Source organism: Petaurus breviceps, unplaced genomic scaffold (genome assembly GCF_028583685.1).
Source record: "Petaurus breviceps papuanus isolate PSGF00001 unplaced genomic scaffold, PetGlider_PUasm1.0 90845, whole genome shotgun sequence".
In the NCBI taxonomy this organism is placed as follows: Eukaryota; Metazoa; Chordata; class Mammalia; order Diprotodontia; family Petauridae; genus Petaurus; species Petaurus breviceps.
In genome coordinates this window covers 10,600,455-10,627,545 of record NW_027187359.1, presented here as the reverse complement: position 1 = coordinate 10,627,545, position 27,091 = coordinate 10,600,455, and the positions used below count along the sequence as shown (strand labels likewise).

The 27,091-nt window shown below is 40.2% G+C and overlaps 1 protein-coding gene across 1 annotated transcript in view; it reads left to right on the top strand.

Moving 5' to 3' along the window:
- The window catches only part of ALK (ALK receptor tyrosine kinase), a 1,085,901-nt gene that overhangs the window by 917,191 nt on the left and 141,619 nt on the right, over nt 1-27,091 (top strand). The window contains exon 9 of the mRNA XM_069072137.1: nt 8,416-8,585. Within this exon, the coding sequence (XP_068928238.1) occupies nt 8,416-8,585 (170 nt within the window). The remainder of the gene's footprint in view (nt 1-8,415; nt 8,586-27,091) is intronic.

Here is a 27,091-nt window from a genome sequence, read left to right as displayed (position 1 = left end):
AAAAGAAAGGAAGTAAACTATGGGTTAGCAGGCGCTGGGAAGGGAGTTGCCTCTGGTGCTTATTAAAAAAGGGAGAGCACAGATATCAGTTTGGGAATACGAACAATGCAATAAATCAAGCCCTGATTTATAGTGTTTGCCAGTTTCCAAGTTGTAAATGCTCTCACTGATAATTTAATAGTCAACTTTCAAGCCTGTTTGAGGTGGCTCCAGTGCACCCCTAGAATGTCTCTTTAATTCACCGAACCTCAGTGTCTCAGGAAACCCAGAGGCCATCTTCTCTAATCTTTCCCTGAACAAGATTCTCTAACATACCCAAGAAGTTGTCAGCCAGCTGTGGCTTGTGCCAGAAATGGTGATAAGTGCTGGGGATACAAATACAAATAAAAAAAAAAAAGGCTAGGCTTTGCTCTCTAGATAGCTTACTTTCTAGTAGAGAAAGACAACTCTGTGTGTGTGTGTGTAAATGGTAACCAAAAATGGTATTTTGGTCTAGAATTTCATAGAGGTAATGAATGGAATCCTAGGATAACAATTGACACTACTTTTCCTGGAATAATAGTATTGATTTCATGTTTCCAGAGAAAGAGGTGAAAAGCAGAATAGAAGAGATTCCCAAAGGGCTTAGCAGTGAGTCAGTAGATGGCTAGATACAGTGAACTTTCATCAGTAAGGAAGGCTGGCAACAGTAGCAGTGGCCAGCTCATGTGATAAAAGATGGCCAGAGTGTGACTTGGGATCCAATTAGCCAACTACCCTTTTGGATATCTTTAATTTTTAGGGCATTTTTTTTTCCTATATCAACCTGAAATCTGCCCATAGTTCTCCCGATTCTGCCCTCTAGAGGCCAAGAACAAGTCTAATCCCTATTTTGTATTCTAACTTTTCAAATATTGAAGACAGCACTTGTGCCTGTGTATTGTAATTTCCCCAGAAGAATGTGAACTCTTGAGATTTTTTATTTGCATCCTCAGCCCTAAGTAAAAGGTTTTGCACGTAAAAAGCATCTAATAAATGCTTTTTCATTCATTCATTTATTCATTCACAAATCCCCATCAGTCTTTTCCTCTAGGATTAAAACACCAGTTCTTTCTTTTTTTTTTTTTTAAAGCAATCGGGGTTAAGTAACTTGCTCAAGGTTACATGGCCAGTTATTATTTCTGGGTGTGGTGCTGAGTATCTGAGCCCGGATTTGATCCAGGTCATCCCGACACTGACTCGCTGAGCCACCTGGCCGCCCCTAAGCAATTGGGGTTAAGTAACTTGCTCAAGGTTACACGGCCAGGTGTTTCTGGGTGGGTGCTAAGTGTCTGAGCCTGGGATTCGATCTCCAGGTCTTCTCAACACTGGAGCCGGTGCTCTTACTCGCTGTGCTACCTGGCCGCCCCAATACCAGTTCTTTCAATAGGTCCTCATGTAGCTTGGCCTTTCCTTCCCTCACAATCTTGCCTTCCTTTCTCTGAAGGGTCTCTATTTTGTATATGTTATTCCGAAAATGTGGTATCCAGAAATGAGCTCAGCATGGTCTGAGCAGAGTCAAGTACAGCAGGACTTTCATATCCCTTGTTCCAGATATTAGACTTCTCTTAAAGCAACCTAGAATACTGTTAGCTTTTTTTTTTTTGCATGCCATGTTGACTTATTTTGAGGTTGTAATTACCTTAATATAACCAGAGCTCCCTTATCTTTATTATTCTGCCCAACTTAGTTAAGGTAAAAGACCCCTGCTTATAGTTTGAGGTAAGTCAGTTAGTAGTAACCTACACTATCTCTTTTTGGTAAAGCTATTTTTGTTGATTTGTCAGGACTAGGCCTCACTGACCATTTCAATGCCCTCTATTCTCAACCCATTTTTCCTCTGCTCTCTGCTTTCAAGATAACTGAAGTCAACTTTAAAACCACAAATCTCCATCAAAACAACTGAAATCAGGTGCCCTCAAAATATCACCAGGTGGTAGGAAAGTAGAGATGAGCCTTCCTTTCCTTCCCCCTTTCTTTCCTTCCCCAGCTTGCTGTCCCAGCTTCTACTCCGAAGTAATTGTTTACATGTTCACTTGTTTACTTAACAAACATTTGTGGAGTCTTACTATATGTAAGGATTCGAGGAGTACAAAGAAAAATCACATATAGTCCTTGCTCTCTAAGAAGAAGTTAAGACATGCCCACAAATAACTGCATTACAATTATAATTAGTGCCATGTGAATAACTTGGACAATAACTTCTGTAGGACTTCCAAAGAGAGAGAGAACATTTCTAACAGATGTGATCAGAGAAGGATGCATGGAGTAGATAGATGGCACTTGATCTGAGGCCTTGGAGAATGAAATAAGTAAAGAAAAAGTGTGTAGAAAAGAGGAGGAAGGGAGGAGATAGATATGGACAGAGACAGGTACACCACCAGATGGCAATGCTGAGAAGAGCTAGCTGAACTGTCATCCACTGAGCTAAAGACCTGAGTTCAAATTTTACCTCAGACTCTTATTAGTTGTGTGACTCTAGACAAGTCACTTAACTCTGTTTGCTTCAGATTCCTCATCTATAAAATGAACTGGAGAAGGAAATGGCAAACCACTCCAGTATCTTTGCCAAGAAAACCCCAAAATGGGGTCATGAAGAGTCAGACATGACTGAAAAATGACTGAACAACAAAGGACTTACTGGGTGTACTCATGATAATTCATTCTCAATGCTTGCTTGGGGGTAGGATCACCTTAAGAAATGCAATGTAGTTTCGCTTTTAAGCCTAGAATAGGCTTTCAAGGCAAAGGGAAGAAATTATTTCTGCGGCCTTCCTATTTACCCACCACTGTGGTTACTCAGCCTAAATGTGCTAGACATATCTATCTGCTCGCAAAGATTATTCTCTTTCTTCTTCAAATAAACTATCATCTCTCTTAATGCTTGACTGCTTGAACCCCAGGCAGAAATCTCACTCTAGCAGCATTAACTTGAATTTATGGAAATAAACTTGAATACTTTAGACCTCCTCCCTTCTGGTATTTCTCTCTCCATATCAAATTCCCTATGTGCATTTGGACAAAATGCAAGAAAGCTATCTTTTTTTATGCAATTCCCAAAAGTACTATAAACCAACCCCAAGAGGAAGAAAAGTCTATAACTAGCTATCCCCTCTTATCTACCTCTGTGAAGACAAGTGATTGCAGACAGCAGTTAGAGCAGGTAAGTGAGGACAGAGGTGCTCTCTACAAGAACATGACAGAAAAACTTTCCAACATCAGTCTTACCAAAAGGCACCAGACATTCTTGAATCATATCATCACCATTAAATGTCCCAAATCCTACACAAAGTGTCTCTGCCTCTCAACAGACTTCTAAACCTACCCAGCAAGAAACTTTAGGCCTATACTCAATCCTTTAATTTTACAGAGTCCCATATCCCTAATTTTCTTGCAATAGTGACCATTTCTCCCCTATCACATCATTCTTTCTTCTGTTTTTTGGTCTCACAAGTCCCTTAAGCTTCAAGGTCAGAATGAAACTCTCTGGGGCTGAGAAGAGGGATGAGAGTTAAGGAGAAGACACTGAAAAAGCTCTTCTCTAACCTACATGCATTTTTTGCATCTTGGTCTGGTGTAAAGTCAAGCACAAGCAGCTTTCCAGAGGACTGCTGCTGTGAACAGCTTCAAGGTTCTGATTACATAGTATAGGAACTCTCTATTTATTCAATAATAAACTGTGACAAAACATTGGCAGAAACCAAAGTACAGCATTCACAATTTTATAGCATAACAACTTATCACTAAAGTGGCCGCATAGTTTTCACCAAAGTGGCCATATAGTTTTAAACAAAAGATATCATTCAGGAAGAATTTAATCATCTTTAAGGAGCAAGCCTCCTTAAGGGATACAAAGTACAAAGGTCAAAGTTCTCCACCCCTAGATCACAGTAAATCATGACCTTCTCAATCAATATACAGTATCCAAGTAAAGTCTTCTTTCATCTTGACTCGAGGCTGGCTTTCAGCTTCCATGTTTCCTCTTCCATGGTCCCAGCTCCTACCTGAATCTACCCAACTGTTACCTGGATTCAAAGGCAGGCAGCTCTCAGCTCTTTGTCCAGCTTCTCATCCAGTTCCTTGTCCAGTTCCCATTCCATACTGAAGCTCACAGTGTCCAGTCCACCTCAAGTCCTTCACAGTTCCTGTTTCTGGGAAGACAAAGCTTAACAAAGCCAAAACAACATTCATGCACATTGCTAGCACCATCATTAATTCACTCTCTGCCTGTGAAACCAACAGAGACCCACAAACAAGGTCCAAGAGGTCAACACAAATCATCAACATAGAAATCAACAGAGACCCACAAACAAGATCCAAGAGGTCAACACAAATCATCAATAAAGTCCCAGGACCTCCAAAACCCTCCTCCAGGACTTCTGTAAATAGACAAGCAGAAAATCCTCTTTCAGGGCTTCCAGTAAAGTCCCAGGGTTTCTGTACAAAGTATCACAAACAAACATCAACACAGACAGAGCAGACGGACATAGAGTTCCAGGATACCACCTTCTTGACTGCCACCACAAGAGTTCTCTTCTAAGTTTTTCTCTGTTCTTCGCAGTTCTGCTCAGTTATCCTCAATTCTCTTCTCAGTTCTGCTTTCTCCATCTTGGGCCTCTCCTTATATGTGGTCATTAGTTCCTCCCCTTCCTGTTGCATCAGCAACAGGAGTTCACAAGTTCTAGGGTTCACAAGTTCTGCTCCTCAACAAAGACTTGATACAATCATGGGCAAGCACAGAAACAAGGTGTCAACTAAATAGCTGAAACAAGGTGTTAACTACTTGTTTGCTGGCCATTACATTTGGGAGATGCCTGCAGGAGACTTGACCAAGGTAGTGTTGCATAAAAAGACAGAGATTGAAAAATAGATAAACATATACCATGCCAGCTATAAGTATAAGGATTATATGCTATATGAAATATATGCATATTATATGTGGGAATAAAGTAATATATAACAAAACTGGAAAGGAAGCTTGGAACCAGGTTAAGAAGGTCTTTAAATGCCAAACATGACTTTGTGTTTGATCCTTTATATATCCTTTCTTCAAGATCAGTATGTTTTACTTGCATACTAAATGCATTTTCTTTTAGTATTCTTGGTTTTTGCTTCTCTTCTTCTAGGTTGTCTTTCACTTCTTTGTATTTGCATTCTTAACCTATTGTTCTCTCTTTTGTTTCTTTGGTGAGGCTTTCCATTGCAAATTCAAGTTTTTCTATTCTGCTCATTATTTTTGATGTGCAAGACATAAATTCTGCTCTCAAATTCTCCTTTCTCTTTTAAACTACTCAGGAACAGCATGTTGTAGTTCCATGATCTCAAATTCCCCAGGTGCCTCTGTCTCATCAAGTGTTGGATAATTTTCTTTATTTCACTGTAGTTATTCACAGATTCCTGAACTTGTTTTCTAGATATAGAGACCATATATCCTTTTGTTGTTACTTTTTTCTTGTTCATTTATCTCTTTATGTTCAAGGTCTTTGGGTTTTATTCTTCCTGAAATCTTTAGTACTTTCATTCCTTTCTCTCCCCCACCCTTATTTTCCTTATCACTCACTTTCTGACTCCCTCCCTTCTGATTGTAGTTTCATTGAAGGCTAGATCTTAAAGTATCTCAGCTTCCTCCCACACTGGGCAATTCATGGTTCACCAGCCTAAGTTTCTATCCCAACTGATTTTTGGGTGATCAGAACTGGACCAAGCTGAATATCGTGCTCTTTCCCTTAAGCTTAGTGGAGTACAGCACAACCCCACCACATGCACAGCGTCCTATCCTGGTGATCTGTCCCACTTCCTCTGTTCCTCAGTTCTCTGGCCTGGCACCAGAAGTCTAGCACTTTGCAGGTTGCAGCCCTGAGAGGTTTTTGTTCCTTAAGGACTGTGGCTAAGCTGGTTGTTGAGACTCTAGCAAACTTCTGCAGCCTGGAGCTAGGGTTTCCCTGGCACTAGAAGGAGGGAAGGGAGACTGGGTTTGGGGGGAAGGGGTGTTGATATAAGACTGTGTCATATCCTTGGGTTTACTAACACAGCCTTGTCATTAGTAGCCTGGGAGAAAAGGGAAGGGTGTTGAGTGAACTCAGGGTCAAAGAGCATCAGTTCCTGAATTTTTGTTTTGACGTTTTTTAACCTTCTTTTGGATTCTGGATTCTTAGACCATGGAAACAGCTGAATTTCCTTTATCTTTGGAGAATAATTTCTGCTTTGGGGAGGTTTGAGAAGTCATGGGGATAGGAACAATGTCTGTCATCTTGTTTCTTATGTGATCATATTTGATCCTAAAAGTAAGAGATTTATTGGAGCTTATTGAACAAAGTAACACTTTCCCCAATCCAAATTGCTTCTGTATATACTCATGTGTTTTATGTATGCATATGTGTGTGCATATATATATATATATATATATTCTGTATATACTTATATATGTATATGCTACTGCCCTCAAAACAATGGAAGCTCCTTGAGGACAAGACAAATGTTATTTAATATCTCTGGGTCTTAGTTTCTTCTCTATATTCTGAAGTTCTATAGCAATTATTGTCTAGACTGTGATATTCATATCTGTTCGTCATTATATATGTATGTATATATACTCATTCATGTATAAATGAGACAGTCCCTGCTCACAAGCAGTTTTCATCCTAATTAGGAGAGAGAACACATGTGGTTCAACTCCAGGACAGATGAAAAGCTCAGGAGTTCCCTAGAGTAGGGAGAAGGGTGTGGGGGAGTGGTGCCAGCTGGACTCTGAAAGACAAAGCAATAAGGTAGATGATATATCTAGTAAATATCAGAGGCAAAATTCAACCCCAAGTTTCTTGTCCCTCCCTCACTCCCTTCAGGAGAGATGGGAGACTCACAGATGCAAATATAAATTCTGAGCAATTCAAGGCATATCCAGTGTGCTTTATTCCATCTGTTAAGAACTATTGGACTCGATGACCTTGGATTGGCAATTAAGAGATCCCTGGTGACTTTGGAGAAAGCAGTTTCAGTTGAGTGGTGTTGTAAGAATCTAGATTGTAATGGGGTGGCTAGGTGGTGCAGTGAGTAAAGTGCTGGCCCCAGAGTCAGGAGGACCAGAGCTTGGTTCTGGCCTCAGACACTTAACACCCACATTAAAAAAAAAAAAAAACTAGCCTGTAACCTTGGGCAAGTTACTTAACCCCAATTGCCCTCCAGAAAGGCAAAAAAAAAAAAATCTCCCTTATGGGGCAGCTAGGTGGTGCAGTGAATAGAGCACTAGCCCTGGAGTCAGAAGGACCTGAGTTCAAATGTGACCTCTGACACTTGACACACTTACTAGCCATGTGACTTTGGGCAAGTCACTTAACCCCAACTGCCCTCCAAAAAGCTAAAAAAAGAGAATCTAGATTGCAAAGTGTTGCAGGTTATACCCATATTCACATCCCTCGAAGGGATGTGTACAGCAGTGGTGACAAAGTCAAACAGAAATGGGGTTTACTAATCCCTTATGGGATTAAGGATCCTTGTGTGCTGCATGTTGACTTAGTTTAAAAATATAATTTTATCTATGTTTTATTGAATTTTTATTTATTTTGTTAAATATTGCCCAATTACATTTAATCCAGTTCCCACAGCACTCATAAGTATGGTAGACCACATATGGCCCACCAGCCACTTGTTTGACACTTCTGTATAGAACTGCTTGCTTTTGTGTATTCTCAGTGCTCAGCACAGGTCCTAGAACATAGAAGGTTCTTAACAAGTCACTGCTGAATTGAATTTAAGATATCTTCCAGCTCTGATATCTTTTCATTCTGTGATTTAAGGTAACGTGATACTCACTCTCCTCACCTGCTTAGTCTAAATTGATAAGCATCCAAACCAGTCTGATCCAATAAGCATTTATTAAACACCTACTATGTGCAAGGCACCATTCTGGGCACCAGAGGTACAAAGGCAAAAATGAAATAGTTCCTGCCCTCGAGAGGCTTAAATTCCATTGAAAATCTCTGAGGAAAATTCTTCAGGTATCAGGCATCAGTTGTTGTCAATGCATTGTTTCTTTATTTTTTTTTTAAAGCAATTGGGGTTAAGTAACTTGCTCAAGGTTACATGGCCAGTTATTATTTCTGGGTGTGGTGCTGAGTATCTGAGCCCGGATTTGATCCAGGTCATCCCGACACTGGAGCCGATGCTCTTACTCGCTGAGCCACCTGGCCGCCCCTAAGCAATTGGGGTTAAGTAACTTGCTCAAGGTTACACGGCCAGGTGTTTCTGGGTGGGTGCTAAGTGTCTGAGCCCGGGATTCGATCTCCAGGTGTTCTCAACACTGGAGCCGGTGCTCTTACTCGCTGTGCTACCTGGCCGCCCCAATGCATTGTTTCTTAAAGCAATAACCTGTCTTCCCTCTGGATCTTTTGTCCCTTGCAGCTCCAATTCTCATGGCTCATCCATGGAGTCTTGGAAGGAAACATCTCCCTGATGCTGATGGAGAACAAAACTGGGAAGGAGCAAAGCCGGACCATCTGGTACTTTGCCAACAGTGAAGGTTTGGGCATTTGGCATCGGATGGTCTTACCTCTTCCTGATGTGTCAGACAGGTTAGTATCTATTCACGCTTTCCATTCATTCTCCATTCCTCCTTCCTGGGCAGCCATGAGGCAGAGCATATATCATAATCACAATAATTCTCATTTCTGTAGCAATGTCAGTTTTATAAAGCACCTTCCCTGCAACCTCCCTGTGAGATCAATTCTGCTCCTCTTGTTACCCCCCATTTTACAGATGAGGAAAGTGAAGCTCAGAGATATTAAACCAGTTGCTCATTTGAGATCATCCTCATTTTATACAGGAGAAAACTGAGTTTTAGAGAGTTGGATTGATTTGTCCATATGCTGTCATAGCACAGATTCTAATCCAGGTCTCAAAGCTACAAGTCTGGCACTCTTTCTGTTATATACATGTGCATGTGCACATACTCACACACACAAAATGGAGAGTCACTTCTCAGTGACACTTCTAAAGCATTTTCTTAAACACCATACAATACTCACATACATAGTCTCTGCATCTATGCCGATTGACTGAGTGTTGGTGATTTCCATAGGCAGAGCCAGAGTATGACAACCCTCATCATCCTGCTCCCAAATATTAGCAATCATAGTCTATCTCCTGTGATGTTTTACAGTCTCCAGAATGCCTTCCTGCCCATCATTTCATCTGATCCCACCAACAGCCCTGTGAGACAGGCAGGACAAGTGTTATTCCGTTTTTGCAAATATGAAAACTAAATCCGAGAAATGCTATGACTTGCTGAAGGTCGCACAGCTAGTTAGTGGTAGTGCTATGAATATGGATTGCAGAGATTTCCTCTCTCCCAGTCTAGAACTCCTAACCGTACATCATCCCCCGTGGACATTCTGTCACGGAAGGCGAACAGAGTTCTTACTGCTCAGAAAAGTGCCGCCATCTCCTATCCTCATGTCCTTCCACTGCCATGACACCAGGCTATCATATACAATCTGCTGGTGGAAGATGTTGGACAAGGTCATCATTTCCCCGATCAGTAAACATGTGGGTGCTTAAGCTTATGTGCTCTTGGGGAGGAAAGGGAGACACTCATTTCTACAGAAGAAAAGATTTTTAAGAGATTGGGGGAGGGAAAACATCTTCTTAGTATCCCATCTCTATTACTCACATCAGCTTCTGTGTTTGAGAACCAGCGCAGTCTAGGGGAAAGGATGTTGGACTGAGCAACGGTAGCCCTGGCTATACATCCCCACTGCACTACCTCTGCGTCTTGTGACCTAGGGCAAATCACATAACATCTCTGGGCCCACTTTTCCTCTTCTACAAAATGAGGGTAAGATTTATTTCACCACCATGTCCCTTCCAACTCTAAATCTGTGACTGAATAACAAACAAATTCAAATTTCCCTCTTAAGAGACATGATTTTTTTTTAAATTAGAGCTCAAAGCTCAGTAATTTGTTTTTGCTCGCTCATTTGTCACATTCAACTCTTTGTAACTCCATTTGGCGTTTTCTTGGCAAAGATACTGGAATGATTTGCTGTTTCCTTCTCCAGCTCATTTTACAGTTGAGGAAACTGAAGCAAATAGGGTTAAGTGACTTGCCCAGGGTCATACAGCTAGTAAGTAAGGACAGATTTAAACTCAGGTCTTCCTCACTCCAGACAAGGTACTCTATCCACTGCACCATCTAACTGCGCCAAAGCTCAGTATATAGTGGCTTTATTGGGCACCTAGCTTTTCAGGAGCATGCTGAATTGGGAGGTTTGGCAACTTTTAAAGTCACCCTACATCTCATCAATTTATGTAGGATCCTTGATTGCTAAACCCTTCATCTGTGCTTCATGGCTGCTGATGTTTCCAACGTGAGCTGTACTAAGAGATAGAATTCTGTAGTAGAAAGAGCTCAGACTTCTCTGAGTCTCAGTTTCCACATCACTAAAATGGGATTAATAATGGAGGCAGGGCAGTATAATGAAAAAAGTATCAAATCTGGAGTGTGATACCATGGGTTCAAATCCCAGTTTGGTTGTTCATCAACTATGTGATCTTGAGTAAATTCCTTAAGCTCCCTGGGCCTCAGTTTCCTCATCTGTAAAATGAGGGAATTGGACTTGAGTTCTAAGGCCCTTCCAGCTCTAGATCTGTGATTGTACTATGTGGCCTGCCAACATCCCAGGCCTGGGGTGAGGAAAGTGGTTTTTGTAAGACTAGGAATGCTGTATAAAGGTGAGCTGTTCATGTAGCTATGAGGCAGCAGGGTCATACAGTGCCTAGAAGATCAGCCTCAAAGTCAGGAAAGCCTGAGTTCCAGTCTTATTGCTGATATACCAGCTCTGTGATAGTGGTGAAGTCATTTAACAGTGTGGTGACATGGGCGAGTCTTTAAGAATTTAAAATGAATTGCTGGATGGAGTTTCCACACTGACACTTTCCTACACTAATTAAATCACAGCACCCAACAGGGGATGAGGAGGGATGGGGAAGGTATCACTGGAAAGTGGAGAAGATTAGTGTCCTTACAGTGGGTCCCACCCAACAACCACATCTGACGGCAATGGGTTAATGATCAAAGGCACTAGAATCTTTGAGACTTAGTGTCCCAAGACTAATGGATTTAATTAAAATGGGAGGGAGAAGGTCAAAGGGAAAGGAGAGAAGGAGAGAGCATTTAAGCTATCGCCACAGATAAGTTTTTGTTCTTAGGGATCTCAAGAGCTGGGCAAACTGCCCAGGACATGAAGGCGCTGGTAGTGCCCAAATGGGAGATACTTAATGGTAGCTATGATGTAATGGGAAGAGCCCAGGATTTGGAGTCCTATGTTTGAACACAACCACCTGTGTCTGAACATCAGCTCTACTGCTGATAATTGGGTGACCTAGACCATGTCACTTTGTCTCTTGAAAACTCAGTTTCCTCTTTTATGAAACAAGGTCATGATCTCATAGGGCTCTGCTTCCTCAAACATGTTTATTACCCCAATTCAAAGGAATTGAAAAGATGTTTTTTTCAGACCTACAAGCCATCTTTGGTTTGGTTTGGTTTTATTTTGAGACCAATTCTCCTCATCACACTTAGGCTGGAAATATAACAGCCATTTACTGGCCTGATTCCAATTTATCATTTTCCCTGCTTTGACCTGCTATGATTCACCCTCTTGAGGCAGCTTGGCACTTCCTCAATCCTGGAAGCTCACTGTGTTGGCTCTGGGCTTAGTGCAGCTCAGGGTCCCTGTACCCAAGTGGTCCACCAGCCTCAGCCTCCCCAGTAGCAGGGATTAAAGGCATCTCCCACCATGCTTCTTTCTTTCATGACCACTATGGAGGAGGAGCACAAGTGAATGAAATGGTAACTCTGGTCACTCTCATCTACTGAAATGAACCATCCTGGGGATAATTAGAACTCACATGGTTTGGTTTAGCGATGCCCTGAAATCTAAGAGATATATAATCATAGGGAATGGGGTACCCTAATAGTCAATCAGTAGTTAGTCAACACTTATTATGTGCTTACTATGTTCCAGGAATGGTACTAAGTATTGGTAATATAAATGGTACTAAGTATTAAGGTCCTAAGTAAAGATGTAAAGAAAGGCAAATTTATGGTCCTAGCTCTCAAGGAACTTCTAGTAGGAGAAATAGAATATATATGATGTGATATAGTGTGATATAGTATGATATGATGTATGATATTATATGATGTGATGTGGTATGGTATGGTGTGACATGACATGATATGATATATGTAATAGGAGAAATAATGTGCCAATGACTATATACAACCAAGATTGGTTGCTGTCCTTCATTCTCTGAAAGGACCAAAACGACATCACTACGCTGAAGTTAAGTTTCAATGCGTCTGACTGCAGCTGATCAGAACAATATGAGCTTGGAATGCTCTACCACAAGTCAGGCACAAATAGTCTGTGGGAACATTTGGGGTGGAATCTCCAAATCTGCACATCCTGCATTTCCCTTGAGCTGCTTCAATTCTGCTTTGCTGATGTGGACATGCCACAAGCAAGATGTATACGTGGTAAAAGGAAAATAAACACCCTAGTTGTGTGACCCTGGGCAAGCCACTTAACTCTGATTGCCTCACACACACAAAAAAAGTAAACATAGAGAGAAGTAACTAGCAGTGATGGGTACCAGGAAAGACTTCCTGAAGTAAGTAGGATCTGAGCTAAGGAAGGAGAGAATTCCGGGCCTGGGGGACAGCCAGTGAAAAGATCTGAAGTCCAGACATGGAGTGTCCTTTTCAAGGAATAACAAGAAAACCAATGTTGCTGGATCATAAGTTGGGAGAGACCTGACTATCAGACTATTTTTTGTTTGTTTTCTTTTTGGAGGGCAATTGGGGTTAAGTGACTTGCCCAAGGTCACATAGCTAGTTTTTGTGTTAAGTGTCTGAGGCTGGATTTGAACTCAGGTCCTCCTGACTCCAGGGCCAGTGCTCTATTCACTGTGCTATCAGAGGTTTTTAAAGCCAGAGGATTTTATATTTGATCCTGGAAGCAAAAGAGAACCATTGGAGTGGCTCATATTGAGTTGGGGAGTGGCATGGTCAGACCTGTGCTTTCAGACAGTGACTTTAGCAATTGAGTGGGCAATGAATTAAAATGGGGAGGGATCTGTTGTAGAGACACTGGCCAGAAAATGTGTTGTGGTTGTCCAGATATGAAGTGACCAGAGCTTGCACGCATCTCTTGGTTGTGTGAATAGCAAAAAGGGAACACGTACTCTAGAAATGATGAGACTTGGCAAAAGATTAGCTATGTGGGCTGAGTGCAGATAAGGAGTCAAAAATGGGGCTGAAGGTAGCAGCCTGGGTGCCTAGCAGTATGGCGGTGCCCTCAGCAGTGAGGGAAGCTCAGGCAGAGTCCAACTTCAGAAACTTTGTGGTACAAGTGACCATCAGTAATTGGTTCCACAAAACACCGTGATGCTGGGCAAAAAATGGGGCAGTTCCTTCTATGATAATGTCTCTCTCTGCATGAGCAGTAAGCAGACTGATGTTCTGACAAATGAACACCATGGGGGCCCAAGTGCTGGGGAGACTTTGACCCAATTTGTGACTCTGCTGATTTTCTGAATGTCACTGCCAGGTGGTGTTTGCGGTGTTACTACAAATGGGGCTTCTTCATTATAAAGTATTAATGATCTTATCTCAGAACTGTATTGGTTAGGCAGCATTCTGTAGGGTAGGCCTGCATATACCAGCTTTTGGTAGCATACGACGTCAGAAGAAGCAGGTAGAGTGGTATTAAAATATAATTAAATGCCTCTGGGTTCAGTGGCAGATAACCTCAGTTCACGTCCCAGCTCCACTGCTTACAACTGCCTTCATGACCTTAGGAAAGCCAGTTAACCTTTTGATACCTGACTTCCCCCACCTATAAAATGAGGAGATTGAACTAGATGGCTTCTGAGATCCTTCTCAACTCTAAAGCTATGATTCTGCTAATTAGAAGAGATAATACAAAGATCTTAACATTAAAACACAAACAATACCCTCTCAGATTATTCAGGACTTATTAGTCATGTGTTGACTAAAAAGTGTGGCTGAATCATCTCAATGGTCCTCCAAGCCAGCTGGGCCGCTGCTTAAGACCTGGAAATGTAATTAGAGGCAGATGTTCCCTCAAGGTACCCCGATTTTTAAGGTGCAAATATTCTAATTATTTTAATTGCATTATTTTGACATTTGTTATTGTTAGCAGTTTCATTTCTTCAGGAATATAGAAACTAGTTAGCAAGAATAATTCAATAAAATGGAAAGCTACCAGATACATGCTTCTTCTCTACCCCTGGGGTTGCTCTACACCAATTAAATGCTTCAGCTGATCTGGCCCCGCTCTGGTCCTTCCCAAGCAGTAACCGCCCCAACAACACCCTCTATCGCCTTAGTGTGGGGCAATGCCCTAAGGTCTCTGTCCCCATGGCTGATCTCAAGATGCTTTTAGTGCTGCGTGCCCCTGGGGCCAGTTCATATGGCTGACCCTGAGTGACAAAATTGCAATTATGTTTTCTATTAATGCTCTGAGGATAGTGTGAAGCTTGCAACAACGCACCAATGGCCACTTCTAATACTAATAATAATTCACATTTATTGAGCATTTTAGGGTTTACAAGTTTCTTTCCTCACTCACTCTGCTTTTCCTACCCACTTTTAATAATAATAACATAATATTATCCCTGTTTTATAGATGAGGACACTGAACACTTGTCAAGTCCATATCCAAACCCTGATGTTATATTTCTATTTATCCTTTAAATCTGGCTATCAATTTACTATGGAGTTAAAATGGGAATTGCCCCAAAGAGGAGGAAGATGCTGACACAACCTCTACATCCTTCTCTTGCCTTAAGATGAGATGGGCTATGGCTCTCAGTTCTCTCAGGAAGAGGAGAGAGACAGAGACAAAGACAGAAATGGAAGAGGCAGTTTAGGAAAGAAAAGGAGATCAGACATAGAGACAACGAGGCTCACTTTCAGAGAGGGTGAGCTATCCTCAGCCAGATAAGAGGCCCTGCCTCTCTCAAGAACCGTCACCCCCAAGGTGTCAGACAATTGCTCTCTTTTCTGAACCCCAACAAGGAGGAGACTAGAACTTCCTCTTCATAGAAACTTGTCCTAACCCTCCCTATACCCATGGCACAAATTATGAAGATTATTTTTTCTTAGAAAAAATTATCCTCAATCTAGAAAGAGAGGCAGTAGGACATAGTGGATAGAGACCTGGCCTCAGATTCAGGAAGGAAGGAAGGAAAGAAGGAAGGAAGGAAGGAAGGAAGGAAGGAAGGAAGGAAGGAAGGAAGGGAGGGAGGGAGGGAGGGAGGAAGGTAGTTTGAGCTGTTTAACCATTCATTCAAGCAACTTCCTAATACTGTAAGTGCAAAGAAGGTAGAGGCCTCCTATAATAGCAGAAGTTTCTTCCATGTAATTCTCTATATCAGTGAAATCACAGGTCCATTAAAAATAGAAAAATACCCAAATACTAGAAGCTTACATTTTCTGAAAACAGGTTTGATTTTTTTTCTGAAACAGTCATTTGTAACCAGAGCAGCTGCAAATAAGGAGTTGCATAACAAGGAGATGCATATTTTTCATCAGACAACACTCTTCTGAGTTACTCATTTTAGAGATTCTCTCTCTGTCTGTCTCTGTCTCTGTCTCTCTCTGTCTGTCTCTGTCTTGCTCTCTCTCTCTCTCTGTCTCCCTCCCTCTCTTTGTTTTTTTACTTTTGTCTGTTATTCCATCCTCCATAGAATTGAAAAAATAAAACAGAGGGCTGACCATTTCATTCCCCTTTTCAGGAAACTTCAGCAGCAACCCGTTGCTTCTACAATAAAATAGGCCATCTTATTTGCAATTTATTTTATATTGTCATTATGTCATTTTTTTCAGTTGCGTCCATCTCTTTTTGGCCCTTTTTGGGGTTATCTTGACAAAGATACTGGATACTGGAATGATTTGCCATTTACTTCTCTACCTCATTTTTCAAATGAGGAAACTAAGGCCAACAGGATTAAGTGACTTGCCGAGGGTCACACAGATAGTAAGTGTCTTAGGCTGGCTTTGAACTCAAGAGATGAGTCTTCCTGACTCCAGGCCCTAAACTTAATCCACTGTTGCACCTAACTGGAATTTAAAGACCTTCATAATCTGCCTCCAGTCCACCTTTCCAGAACTGTTTTATATGACTACCCCTCACTTCAACCTTCTGCATTTTGGCCAGGCTAACCTACATACTGTGCCTCTTATATAAAATTCCATCTTCCCCCACCCCAGGCATTTGATTATCCCCAGTGGCCTCCCATTTTCCCATTTCCCTTTCCAAATGAGAGTTTAAGTCATCTTCACTTAATGGAATCCCTAGCTTCCTTCAGGGATCAATCCAGGTGTCACCTGTTACATCATTCTTTCCTGATTGTCCCCAACTAATAGTAGCCCACCTTCCTCTCCCCAAAATATATTGTATTACTTCATACATACTTTGTAATTACCTATCTGTGTACACATAGAATGCCTCACTAGAATGCAAGTCCCTTGAGGTCAGGGACTGTCTAAATTTTGTCTTTGTATCACCAGCATCTACTATGGTGCTTTGTACACAGCAGGATCATAATAAATGCTCATTGGATCAAACTGAACTCCCTCTAACTAAATTAAGTCTATGTTTTCTCTAAATGAAGGACTATTCTCATTGGAAGCACTAATTTCCAATCTCTTTGAGAGGAAGGCCCACTGTATTTCTGTTTTCACACATACTTTATATCCTACTTAACAAAATGTATCATTGGGCAAGTCACTAAACTTCCCTAGGCCTCAGTTTCCTTATCTTTAAAATGTGAGGATTAGACTAGATGTATTCTGAGGTCTTTTCCAACTCTACATCTATAATCTCATAATACTATCCCAAACCAACAGAGGTAGACTTCGCTGCAAATATCCATTGTAGAAGCCTGTTGAATATATCTCATTATTACGTGGATGAGGAATATACCGTAGGCCAAATAGCATGTGCTATAAAGTACAGGAACCTTGGAGAAGTCAGAAGAAAATGGCGAACTTTGGGCATATTATTAGTTCCATTCTTACAATCATAGTGATTAGAGATGAAAGCCCCCAAAAATGTATTTGGAGAAGGGATTTTGCTGTTGTTGTTTCACTTGTTCGACTCTTTGTGACCCCATTTGGGGTTTTCTTGGCAAAGATACTGGAGTAGCTTCCTATTTCCTTTTCTAGCTCATTTTACAAATGAAGAAACTGAGGCAAACGGTGTTAAGTGACTTGCCTAGAGTCACACAGCTTGTAAGTGTCTGAGGCCAGGTTTGAACTCTGGAAGATGAGTGAGTCTTCCTGACTCCAAGCCTGGCACATCATCCACGGCCACCTAGCTGCCCCATATCACACAGAGACAAAGACCAAAACAAAACAAAAATAATTCAAGGGGCCTTGGAGGTCATTCAGTCCAACCCTTTCACTTTACGAATGAGGAAACTGAGTCACAAGGTGATCTTGAATTAAGATCATGGATTTAGAGCTGGAAGAGACATGAGAGGTCATTTTACTCCAACATTCTACTGATGAGGAAACCAAGGCCCAGAGAAGTTAAATGGTCTCCCCAAGGTTACATAGGTAAGTGGCAGAAGAAGATTAAAAGCCAGGCCTCCTGACCCAAAATCCTGTGCTCTTTCTACCCCATCATGCTACTTGAAACTAACATTATTAGGACCTTTGATCTGAACACATACACACACTCATGTACATACATATACACATACATGTACACACACGCATGCATGCACACACATATACACAATACACATACTCATGCACATTCACATACACACACATATTTGTGGTGTTCAAGTCTCATTTATCTGCAGCAGAATCCCCACCAGTGCCAGGCACTATCAATAATGATATTAAACTTTATTTCTATCCATACTTCTTTCTGGAGAGTTAACTTTGAGAGGCTCATTCATCCACATTTGGGTGAAGTATGTATATAGCCTGCAAGAGTCATGGGCAGACCTCTCTTTATAAAACCAATACAAGTCCCCAAAAAGTTGCGGATAAATTATGTTACACATTGAATCATATTTTAAGGGTATGAGGGAAGCTTGATATTGAACAGACTCCTGTTGGAGAGGCTGGCCTTGGTAAAGCAGATAAAAATAATAACAATAATGTTAATAATGTCATTTGTATAGAACTTTAAGGTTTACAAAGCACTTTACATGTTATTTCATTTGATCCTCATCACAACATTGGGGGGTGGAGCCAAGATGGCGGAGTAGAAGCATGACCTTCCCGCAGCTCTGACTTCCACCCTTCCCAATCCATGTAAAAAGGGGACTCTAAACAAACTTTGGAGCTGCAGAACCCACAAAATGACACAGAGAAGCTAACCTCCCGCTGAGGACAGGCAGGAATTGGCCAGCACAGCACTCTGGGAGCCAAGCCCAGCCCCACGCCAAGGCTTTAGCCCCAGGGCAGGCCTGACCAGCCTCTGGCCAGAGGGACTCCAGATCAGCAGCAGCTGTGGCCATTTCCAGATTCATCAACACATAGATGCAAAGGACAAAGTGAGAAGTCAGTACAGTCTGGATTTTGGGACCAGTAAGTGGGAGTGCGTGGCTTTTACCCCCAGGGCGAGAAGCCGCTGAGACACCAGCACAGCCTGCCAGCACCACATGGCAGCTTCAGCTCCTGGCCTGCAGAGTGTAGGAGGACTAAGCACCAGTCTGAGGGGTAATCGCTCTTGCTTTAACCTGCTTGGATCTGGATTGCAGTCTAGGGTGGAGGTCCTGGGGTGTGTGTCCAGCTTGCCAGAGCATGTGGAGACCTCAGAGAGGGCACCCATCTAATACCTCCGGCAGCTGAGAAAACCCCAGTGTTTGGAATGAAAGCTCCCCTGTCTGGTGGCAGAGTCCTACTGTGGCAAAAAGCCCAAAAGTCAAGTAATTGAGTGGCAAAATGAGCAGGCAAAGGAAACAAAGCAGACAGAAGATTCCAACAATACACTCTTATTTTGGGGACAAAAAGGAGGAAAGCATGGAACAGGAGGAAAGCAGTGAAGTCAAAACTCCTGCACCAAAAGCTTCAAAGGAAAATACAAGCTGGTTACAGGCCATAGAGGACCTTAAGAAAGATTTTGAAAACCAAATAAGAGAAGTGGAGGAAAAATTGGGAAGAGAAATGAGAACAATGCAAGAAAATTATGAAATGAGAGTCAACAGCCTGACTGAGGAAAATAATACCTTAAAAAACAGACTGACTCAAATGGCAAAGGAGGCCCAAAAAGGCAATGAGGAGAAGAATGCCTTAAAAAGCCAAATTTGCCAGATGGAAAAAGAATCTCAAAAGCTCAATGAGGGGAATCATTGCTTCAGAATTAGATTGGAGCAAATGGGAGCTAATGATTTTATGAGAAATCAAGATTCTGTTAAACAGATCCAAACAAATGAAAGAATAGAAGGCAATATCTCATGGGAAAAACCACTGACCTGGAAAATAGATCCAGGAGTCATAATTTAAAAATTATTGGACTGCCTGAAAGCCATGACCAAAGTAAGAACCTAGAAATCATCCTCCAGGAAGTTGTTAAAGAAAACTGCCCTGATGTTTTAGTACCAGAGGGCAAAATAGAGGTTGAAAGAATCCACCCATCACCTCCTGAAAAAGATCCCAAAAAGAAAACTCCTAGGAATATTATAGCCAGGTTCCTGAATTCCCAGATTAAGGAGAGAATATTACAAGCAGCCGTAAGAAACAATTTGAATATTGTGGAAACACAGTCAAGATGACCCAGGATCTGGCAGCTTCTACACTGAGGGATCGAAGGGCTTGGAATATGATATTCTGGAGGGCAAAGGAGCTGGGATTAAAACCAAGAGTCACCTACCCAGCAAAAATGAGTATCATGTTTCAGGGGAAAATATGGTCATTCAGTGCAATAGAGGACTTTCAAGCATTCTTGCTGAAAAAAAACAGATTTGAATAGAAAATTTGACATTCAGATACAAGAAGCAAGAGAAGCATGAGAAGGTAAATAGGGAAAAGGAATCATAAGGAACTTAACAAAGTTGAACTATTAACATTCCTACATGTAAAAACAATAATTGTAACTTATGAAACTTTTCTCAGTAGTTGAAGGGATTAGAAATATATATATATATATACATATATATATATATATATTTGTCTATATATGAGGTTATATGGGCATATGAATACATATGTGAATGTGTGTATATATGTTTACAGGTCTACATAGATAGAGGGCACAGGACCAATTTAACAGGAAGGAATGATACTTAAAAGGTGAAATTACAAGGTGAAAGGAATATAATGAGAGGAGATGGGGAGAGACAGATTGGGGTAAATTATCTCATACAGAGGAGGCAAGGGAAAATGGTTACAATGGAGGGGAAGAATAGGAAGGCAAAAGGGAATGAGTCAACATTATTCCCATTGAATTTGGCTTGAGGAGGGAGTGAAATACACATAAAATAGGGTATCTCACCCTCCAGGAGAATAGGGGGGAAGGGGATGAGAGGGGGGATGATAGAAGGGAGGGTAGACTGGGGGGGGAGGGAAGTTGGAAGCACTCACTTTTGAAAATAGATGGGATCAAAGTAGAGAATAGAACAAGTGGGAGGTGGGATAGGAGGGAGGGAAATAAAGTCATTCTTTTGCAATATATCTACTATGTTATTGTTTTGCATTAGCCACACATGTACAACCTATACTGAACTGCGTATCTTCCCAGCAAGGGTGGGTGACAAAGAAGGAAGGGAATGAATCTGGAATTGAAAGTTTTAAAATCAAATATTCAAATATATATGTATATATATATGTGTGTGTGTGTATATGTATGTATATATATTTATATATATATATATATACTATTATTAATACCATCTTACATGTAATTGGGAAATAAGATATACAAGCATTTAGGCATAGAGATCCACTGGAAAAGTAGAAAGGGGTATGGGAGAAAATATGGGCGAGAGCAGATTGGAGGAGGGGATATCCTGTGGGACTGCTATTTTGGGGCAGTGGGTAGGGGAAAAACGGGGAGAAAATTTGTAACTCAAAATCTGGCAGAAATGAATTATCTAAATCAGAAATTAATAAAGCATTAATTTAAAAAGAAAAAAAACAACCTTGGAAGGGAAGTGCTGCTATTATTCTTCTTTTATAGAGGGGAAAGTTGAGACACAGAAAAATTAAATGACCTGTCCTGGGTCATACAGCTAATGAGATCCAAATGTAGGAATTCTTGACTCCAAGGCTAACGTTCTGTGTGCTGCACCACAACCCTCATTCCTCTTTATGGCTTTATAAACACAGATGATGGGAGGTACCTTAGTACAGGGGAAAGAACACTGATTCTGTCATCAAAACATTTGTTCACATCCTACTTCTGACAGTTACCTGTGTGATGTTAGGCAAATCACTCCGTGCCCCCAGGACTCAGTCTCTTTATCTGTAAAATGAAACCGCTAAGCTAATTGGCCCTCAGGTCCCCTCTGTCTCTAGACCAGTGATCTTATGTTCCAGATTTTCTTAGGTTGGATTTGCTTCAAGACTGGAAACACCAGTCCTGCAAAAGCTTCTTTAATCATGCACCTTTGAGGGTCTGGTATACTGAACACCACAGCCCCTTAAAGCTCTCCAGTACATGTAGAAGAAAGAGAAACGATTCCTCTTCCCTCCCGTGGACACCCACAAAGGAAAGGCAAAGATATCCCTTGGGATAACAACAACTGATGTTTATAAAACTCTTTCTAGCCATGATCTCATTTGAACCTCACAGCAAAACTCTTAGAGTTGGCACTACATGTATTTTCACTTCCATTTTATGGATGGAGAAATCAAGATTCAGACAAGAGAAATGACTCACCCATGATAACACAGCTAGTTAGCAGGTTTGGAACACATGTCTCTTCTACCTTCAAATATGATGCTCTCTCAGTTTCTCCATGTTACCACTGGAAGCAGCCCCAGGAAGCAGAGGGGAGATATTTACATGAGCTATTGGTCCAGTCTTTTGGTAAGAAGTTTCATCTAATAATCTCCAAGACTCCCAGAAAGGAAGAGAGCCCAGCTTTTTAGATCCATTTTCAGAGCAGGGGAAGCTAAGACATAAGATACCAAAATGATTCTAAGTCACTTTCCCATAAGCAACTTAATCAATCATAGGATCCTGGTGTTTGAGCTAGAAAGGACCTCAGAAGCTATTGAGTCAAACTCCTTTGTTTTACAGATCCAGAAATGATCCAGACAAGTTAAGTGGTTTGCCCAAAGTCACACAGAGGAAAGATTTGAATTCAAGTACTTTTACTCCAGAACCAGTGCTCTTTCCCCTATATCATGCATGGTACCTTCCAAAAGTTGCCCATCTTCCTCATACCCCAAATCAGAGTCCAACATTGTCAGATATATGAGAAGTTTTGTGGACCAGATGGAGGATTACAATTTAGATCTTCTATTTGTGTGCAAAGTGGTGCTTCAGAAGAACGAATCTGACATCTCTATATAAGAGCTTAGGGAGGCAGGCTAGAAACCAAGGGACCAGGTGTGAGGTGATAAAGGCCTGAGCTAGTGATGTATCAGTGGATGGTATAGAAGGCAGAAGAGAAAAAAAATGGTCAAGACTTGGCTACATAGGGGGAGAAAAAAGTATTAAGAATGAAAGATATCTCCAAGGCTTCAAGCCTGAATAACTAGTTTGGCAGGAAAAATAATGATTATGACCTCCAAAATTCTGAGTTTAAAGTATGATGGGATAGATTGTTGTTGAGTTATTTCTCAGTTGTGTCTGACCTTTTGTGACCACATTCATGGTTTTCTTGGCAAAGATACTAGAGTGGTTTGCTATTTCCTTCTCCAGCTCATTTGAAATTAAGGAAACTGAATAAGGATAATAAATAATAAATAAATAAGGAAACTGAAGTAAACAGGGTTAAGTGACTTGCCCAGAGTCACTCAGTAAGTGTCTGAGGCAAGATTTGAACTCAGAAAGATGAGTCTTCTTGACTCCAGACCCAGCACTCTATCCCCTGTACCACCTCACTGTATGAGACTGGTCTAGGTATGGATTGGTCTAGGTATACACCAGAGGATCCAAATAAATCCTGATGAAGATGGAGTTGTATGAATCATCTGTGTAGAGATGAGAGTTGAGGCCAAAGTAGAGTTGAAATCTGAAAGTGAGCTTGTAAGACTTTTCTTTGGAAAACTGAATGCCTTTTCCCATTGAAACACTATCACAAATTGTGATGATATTCCCAACCTAGTTAACAAAAGTCTATTTAGCCTACACTGTCCCTGAAATACAACATTGAAAAGGGATTTTTTAATGTTGCTATAATAACAATTAGAATTTTTAAATTAAATTGATCGCTTTTATTTATTTTAAATGCTGATTCTTGAGATAAACAGACTAGAGGAAGCCCTATAGAAACTTTTGTGTTAATTCTAAGGACCAGAGTTCTGAGCACTCTCAAACTTTGGAGAGGGTAAGAGCAGTTGTTTTATTTTTATTTTTTCAAATTATAGAAAAAGGCACTGTGGCATACATTAGTGTGTGAATTCCTTGATATAAAAATAATTTTTATATGGTTTCATTTTGTGAAAGCAAGTGTAATGTATGTACATTTTTACTGAAACAAGACTGTCTCAAAATAAATAACCTTGATCAGATTAAACTAGATTGAGCTGGTTTCCCCATATTTTATTAGTCCTCTTTCAGTTGAGTGCTGAATTTTGTGGTTTACTACTCTCTTTTTATTGTAGTATAAATTCTATTATTTTTTATATATAGATATAACCTGAGGAAAATGCTCAAAACTTGTTACTCTTAAGGAGCACACTTCAATGACTGTTAAAGAAATTGTAGCACCTGTTGATGTGAGGACATAAAACATCTCAAGAATGATTTAAGCCTCCAATGATATTTATATCAATCATACTAAAGTGCAAAAAGAAAATGCAGCCAAAAAATAATGTTAAAAGGTAATAAGGTATTGCTGTGAAACGACCTAATTAATCATCAGAAAGCAAGCAAAGACCTACAGAAGACTCTGATTGCTGAAGTGGTTGTTATTGATTCCTCTACAGTTTAGGCTTCTTAAAATTATAAGAAAAGTGAGAGAGTGAATTTACTATTTTTTTAAACAGCTGTTAATTGTTTCTATGAAGTGAAAATGACTGTTATTGGCAAGAGAGTACAAAGATGAAGTACTGAAGATTGGGAGGAAGTAATTTTTACTGAGGAAACTCACTTTTTCATTCAAGTATATACCAAAACTATTATCAGAAGAAAGCCATGTGAGCCTATAATCTTAAGGTGTCTTCATCAAACTGTAAAACATATACACCCAAAAAAGTTTGGGTTTTTTTTTACTTCCAGTTGACCTAGAAGTATTGTTCCCATTGAGGGAAGGATGAATTCTGGTAAATACATTGATACACTGAGAACTGCTCTAGAATTATAGAAATTCACAAATGTAAATGGAATACTGCAACATAGCTTTATACCATGCTGCATATCAATAAAGATTGATAAATTTATCCAGGGGAAAGAAATATTCTTTGATGGCCTGAGAACCTGCCTCCTTGATTTATTTATATATTCATTTTAGCAAAGAAACCCATTTATCTAAGTTGATAGCAAAACAGAAGTCAGAGAAAGTATATATATACATATATATGTAATATATATATACATATGTATATATGTGTGTAATATATCTACATATGTGTATATGTGTAATATATACATATGTATATATGTGCAATATATATACATATGTGTGTGTATATCTGAGAAAATATATACCAGAAAATATAGAGTGAAAGAATTCTCCCATTGGGAGCAAGGTAACTTAGTTCAACTTAGAGAGTCCTAGATCTCACCCAAGGGGAAATTCCCCAAAGTCTCTAGTATAACAAGCTGGGAAAAGGACATGATAGGGATTTCCATATTGTCTCGCATTGGCTTCTTCCCAGAATCTTATTCTCCATTCAACAAACTGAAGTGGGGTTGGCATTGCCCATCTTCTCTCTCAAAGGTAAAAGCCAGAAGACTGTGAAGAGACTGACAAGACAGAAGAGACTGAGAAACCTAGATCTCTCTTCTCTCCTGTTCCCATCAACTTTGTCTCTTGTGGATGATGGGGCATAGCTCTCCACCAATGAGAAAAAAGTTATGACAGAAGGGTTAGAAGCTCATGTTATATTCATCTCCTGGTACAAAACTCTATGGATTTGCTTGATTTAAATGCCCATCAAAAACATGGAAATTGACTCAAATTTATAAGAGTAAAAGCCATTCCCCACTTGATAAACAGTCAAAGGTTTTGAAATGACAGTCTTCAGAGGAAGAAATTCAACATATCAATAGCTGTATAACAAAATGCTCCTGATCACTAATAATTAGAGACATTCAAATTAAAGCAACTAAATTAAGGTTAGTTCCATTTAACACCCATAAGATTGACAGCAATGATAAGAAAAAATTAAAATGATGATCATTGGAGTGTCTGTGATAAGTAGGTACCTTAATGCTTTAGTGGTGGAACTGTAAGTTGGTATAGCTATTCTCACAAGCAAATTGGAACTATGCCCCCAAAATAACTAAATTTCATATGCTCTTTTACCCAGAAATACCACTACTAGACCCCCATGCCAAAGAAGTCAAAGAAAGAAGAGGACTAATATGTCTAATAATATTTGCCACAATTCTTTGTAGTGGCAAAAATGGAAACTAAGGGGGTACCCATCCACTTGGAAATGACAGAATAAATTATAGTATATGGATATTATAGTATACTAATGTGCCATTAGAAATTATGAAAGGAACAGTTTCAGAGAAATCTTGGAAGACTTGTATGAGCTGATACAGTGAAATGAACTTGACCTGGAAAGCAATTTATGCAATAACAATAGTATATTAAGACAAAAGACTTAAGAATTACAAGCAATGTAATGACCAACCATGATTCCAGAAGACCAGTGATGTTGCATGCTATCTACACTTTTTGGCAGAAGGGTGATACACTCTGAGAAGATCAATACCAATCCTGTATCATTTTCTCATTGATCCTATTCGATTTCATTCTGTAACTGCTTAAGTCATGATCCTTTGTCTCTAAACTTGATTTAGAGATTCATCTAGCCTGTAATGAATTTAAAGGAGTAGATATTGGTTTGGTACTTTATATTCAATTCTGTTGTTCTGTCCTGTATTTTATATTTCATCCCACTCTGTAAGTGATTAACCAGATTCTGTATTCTGTCTGATAGCCCTTTGTCTCTGGGGAAAGCAGCTCAGGAGTTCAAAGTTCAGCCTCCTTCTCTGAAGCTGGATATATAAGCTATGGCTCTCCCATAATCACTGCTAATTAAAGAAAACCTCTGAGCATGGGAATTGTTATCTCAGCAACACCTGCAAATCATGTCTGCCAAGAGAAGTTTATTATTTTACATAAATTCAGCTCTGAGAAGCTGAGTGATATCTGTGTGCCATCCTTGAGAATCAGACTAAATTGACCTTGGCCCATTTTAAGACCCTGTCATTGTAAATTTTGGGTGGCTTTATCTTATGCCCAGACACCTTCAAGTCTGAGGCTCCCATTCAGTATCTATGGTCTCAAGATGTAGCTGGATCCCATAAATTCACAAAGCATTCCTTAGAGGTGGAAAGAGGTAGGACTGACCCCCATAAGTTCTTTATGCCCACCTTCCTTAATGTTATCAATCATAATTTCCTAACTCCAGAATCAATTTTTGTTCTATGCTTATAAAAATGAATTTCACCCTCAATTTGGGGTCTTTTGGCTATTTGAGGGATCAAGCAATCTGCTTTGTTGCTGGGTAGCACACCTACTAACAAAAAATAACTTTGCTTGGAGAAACCTGCCTTGATTTACCCTGTTGTTAAATATCAAACACAACTCAAAATACAGAATAAAACATGTATGTCTAAACACAGCCAACAAAAGAAATGAGCTATACTTGTGATCTTTTTTTTTTTGGTCTCACAATAATAGC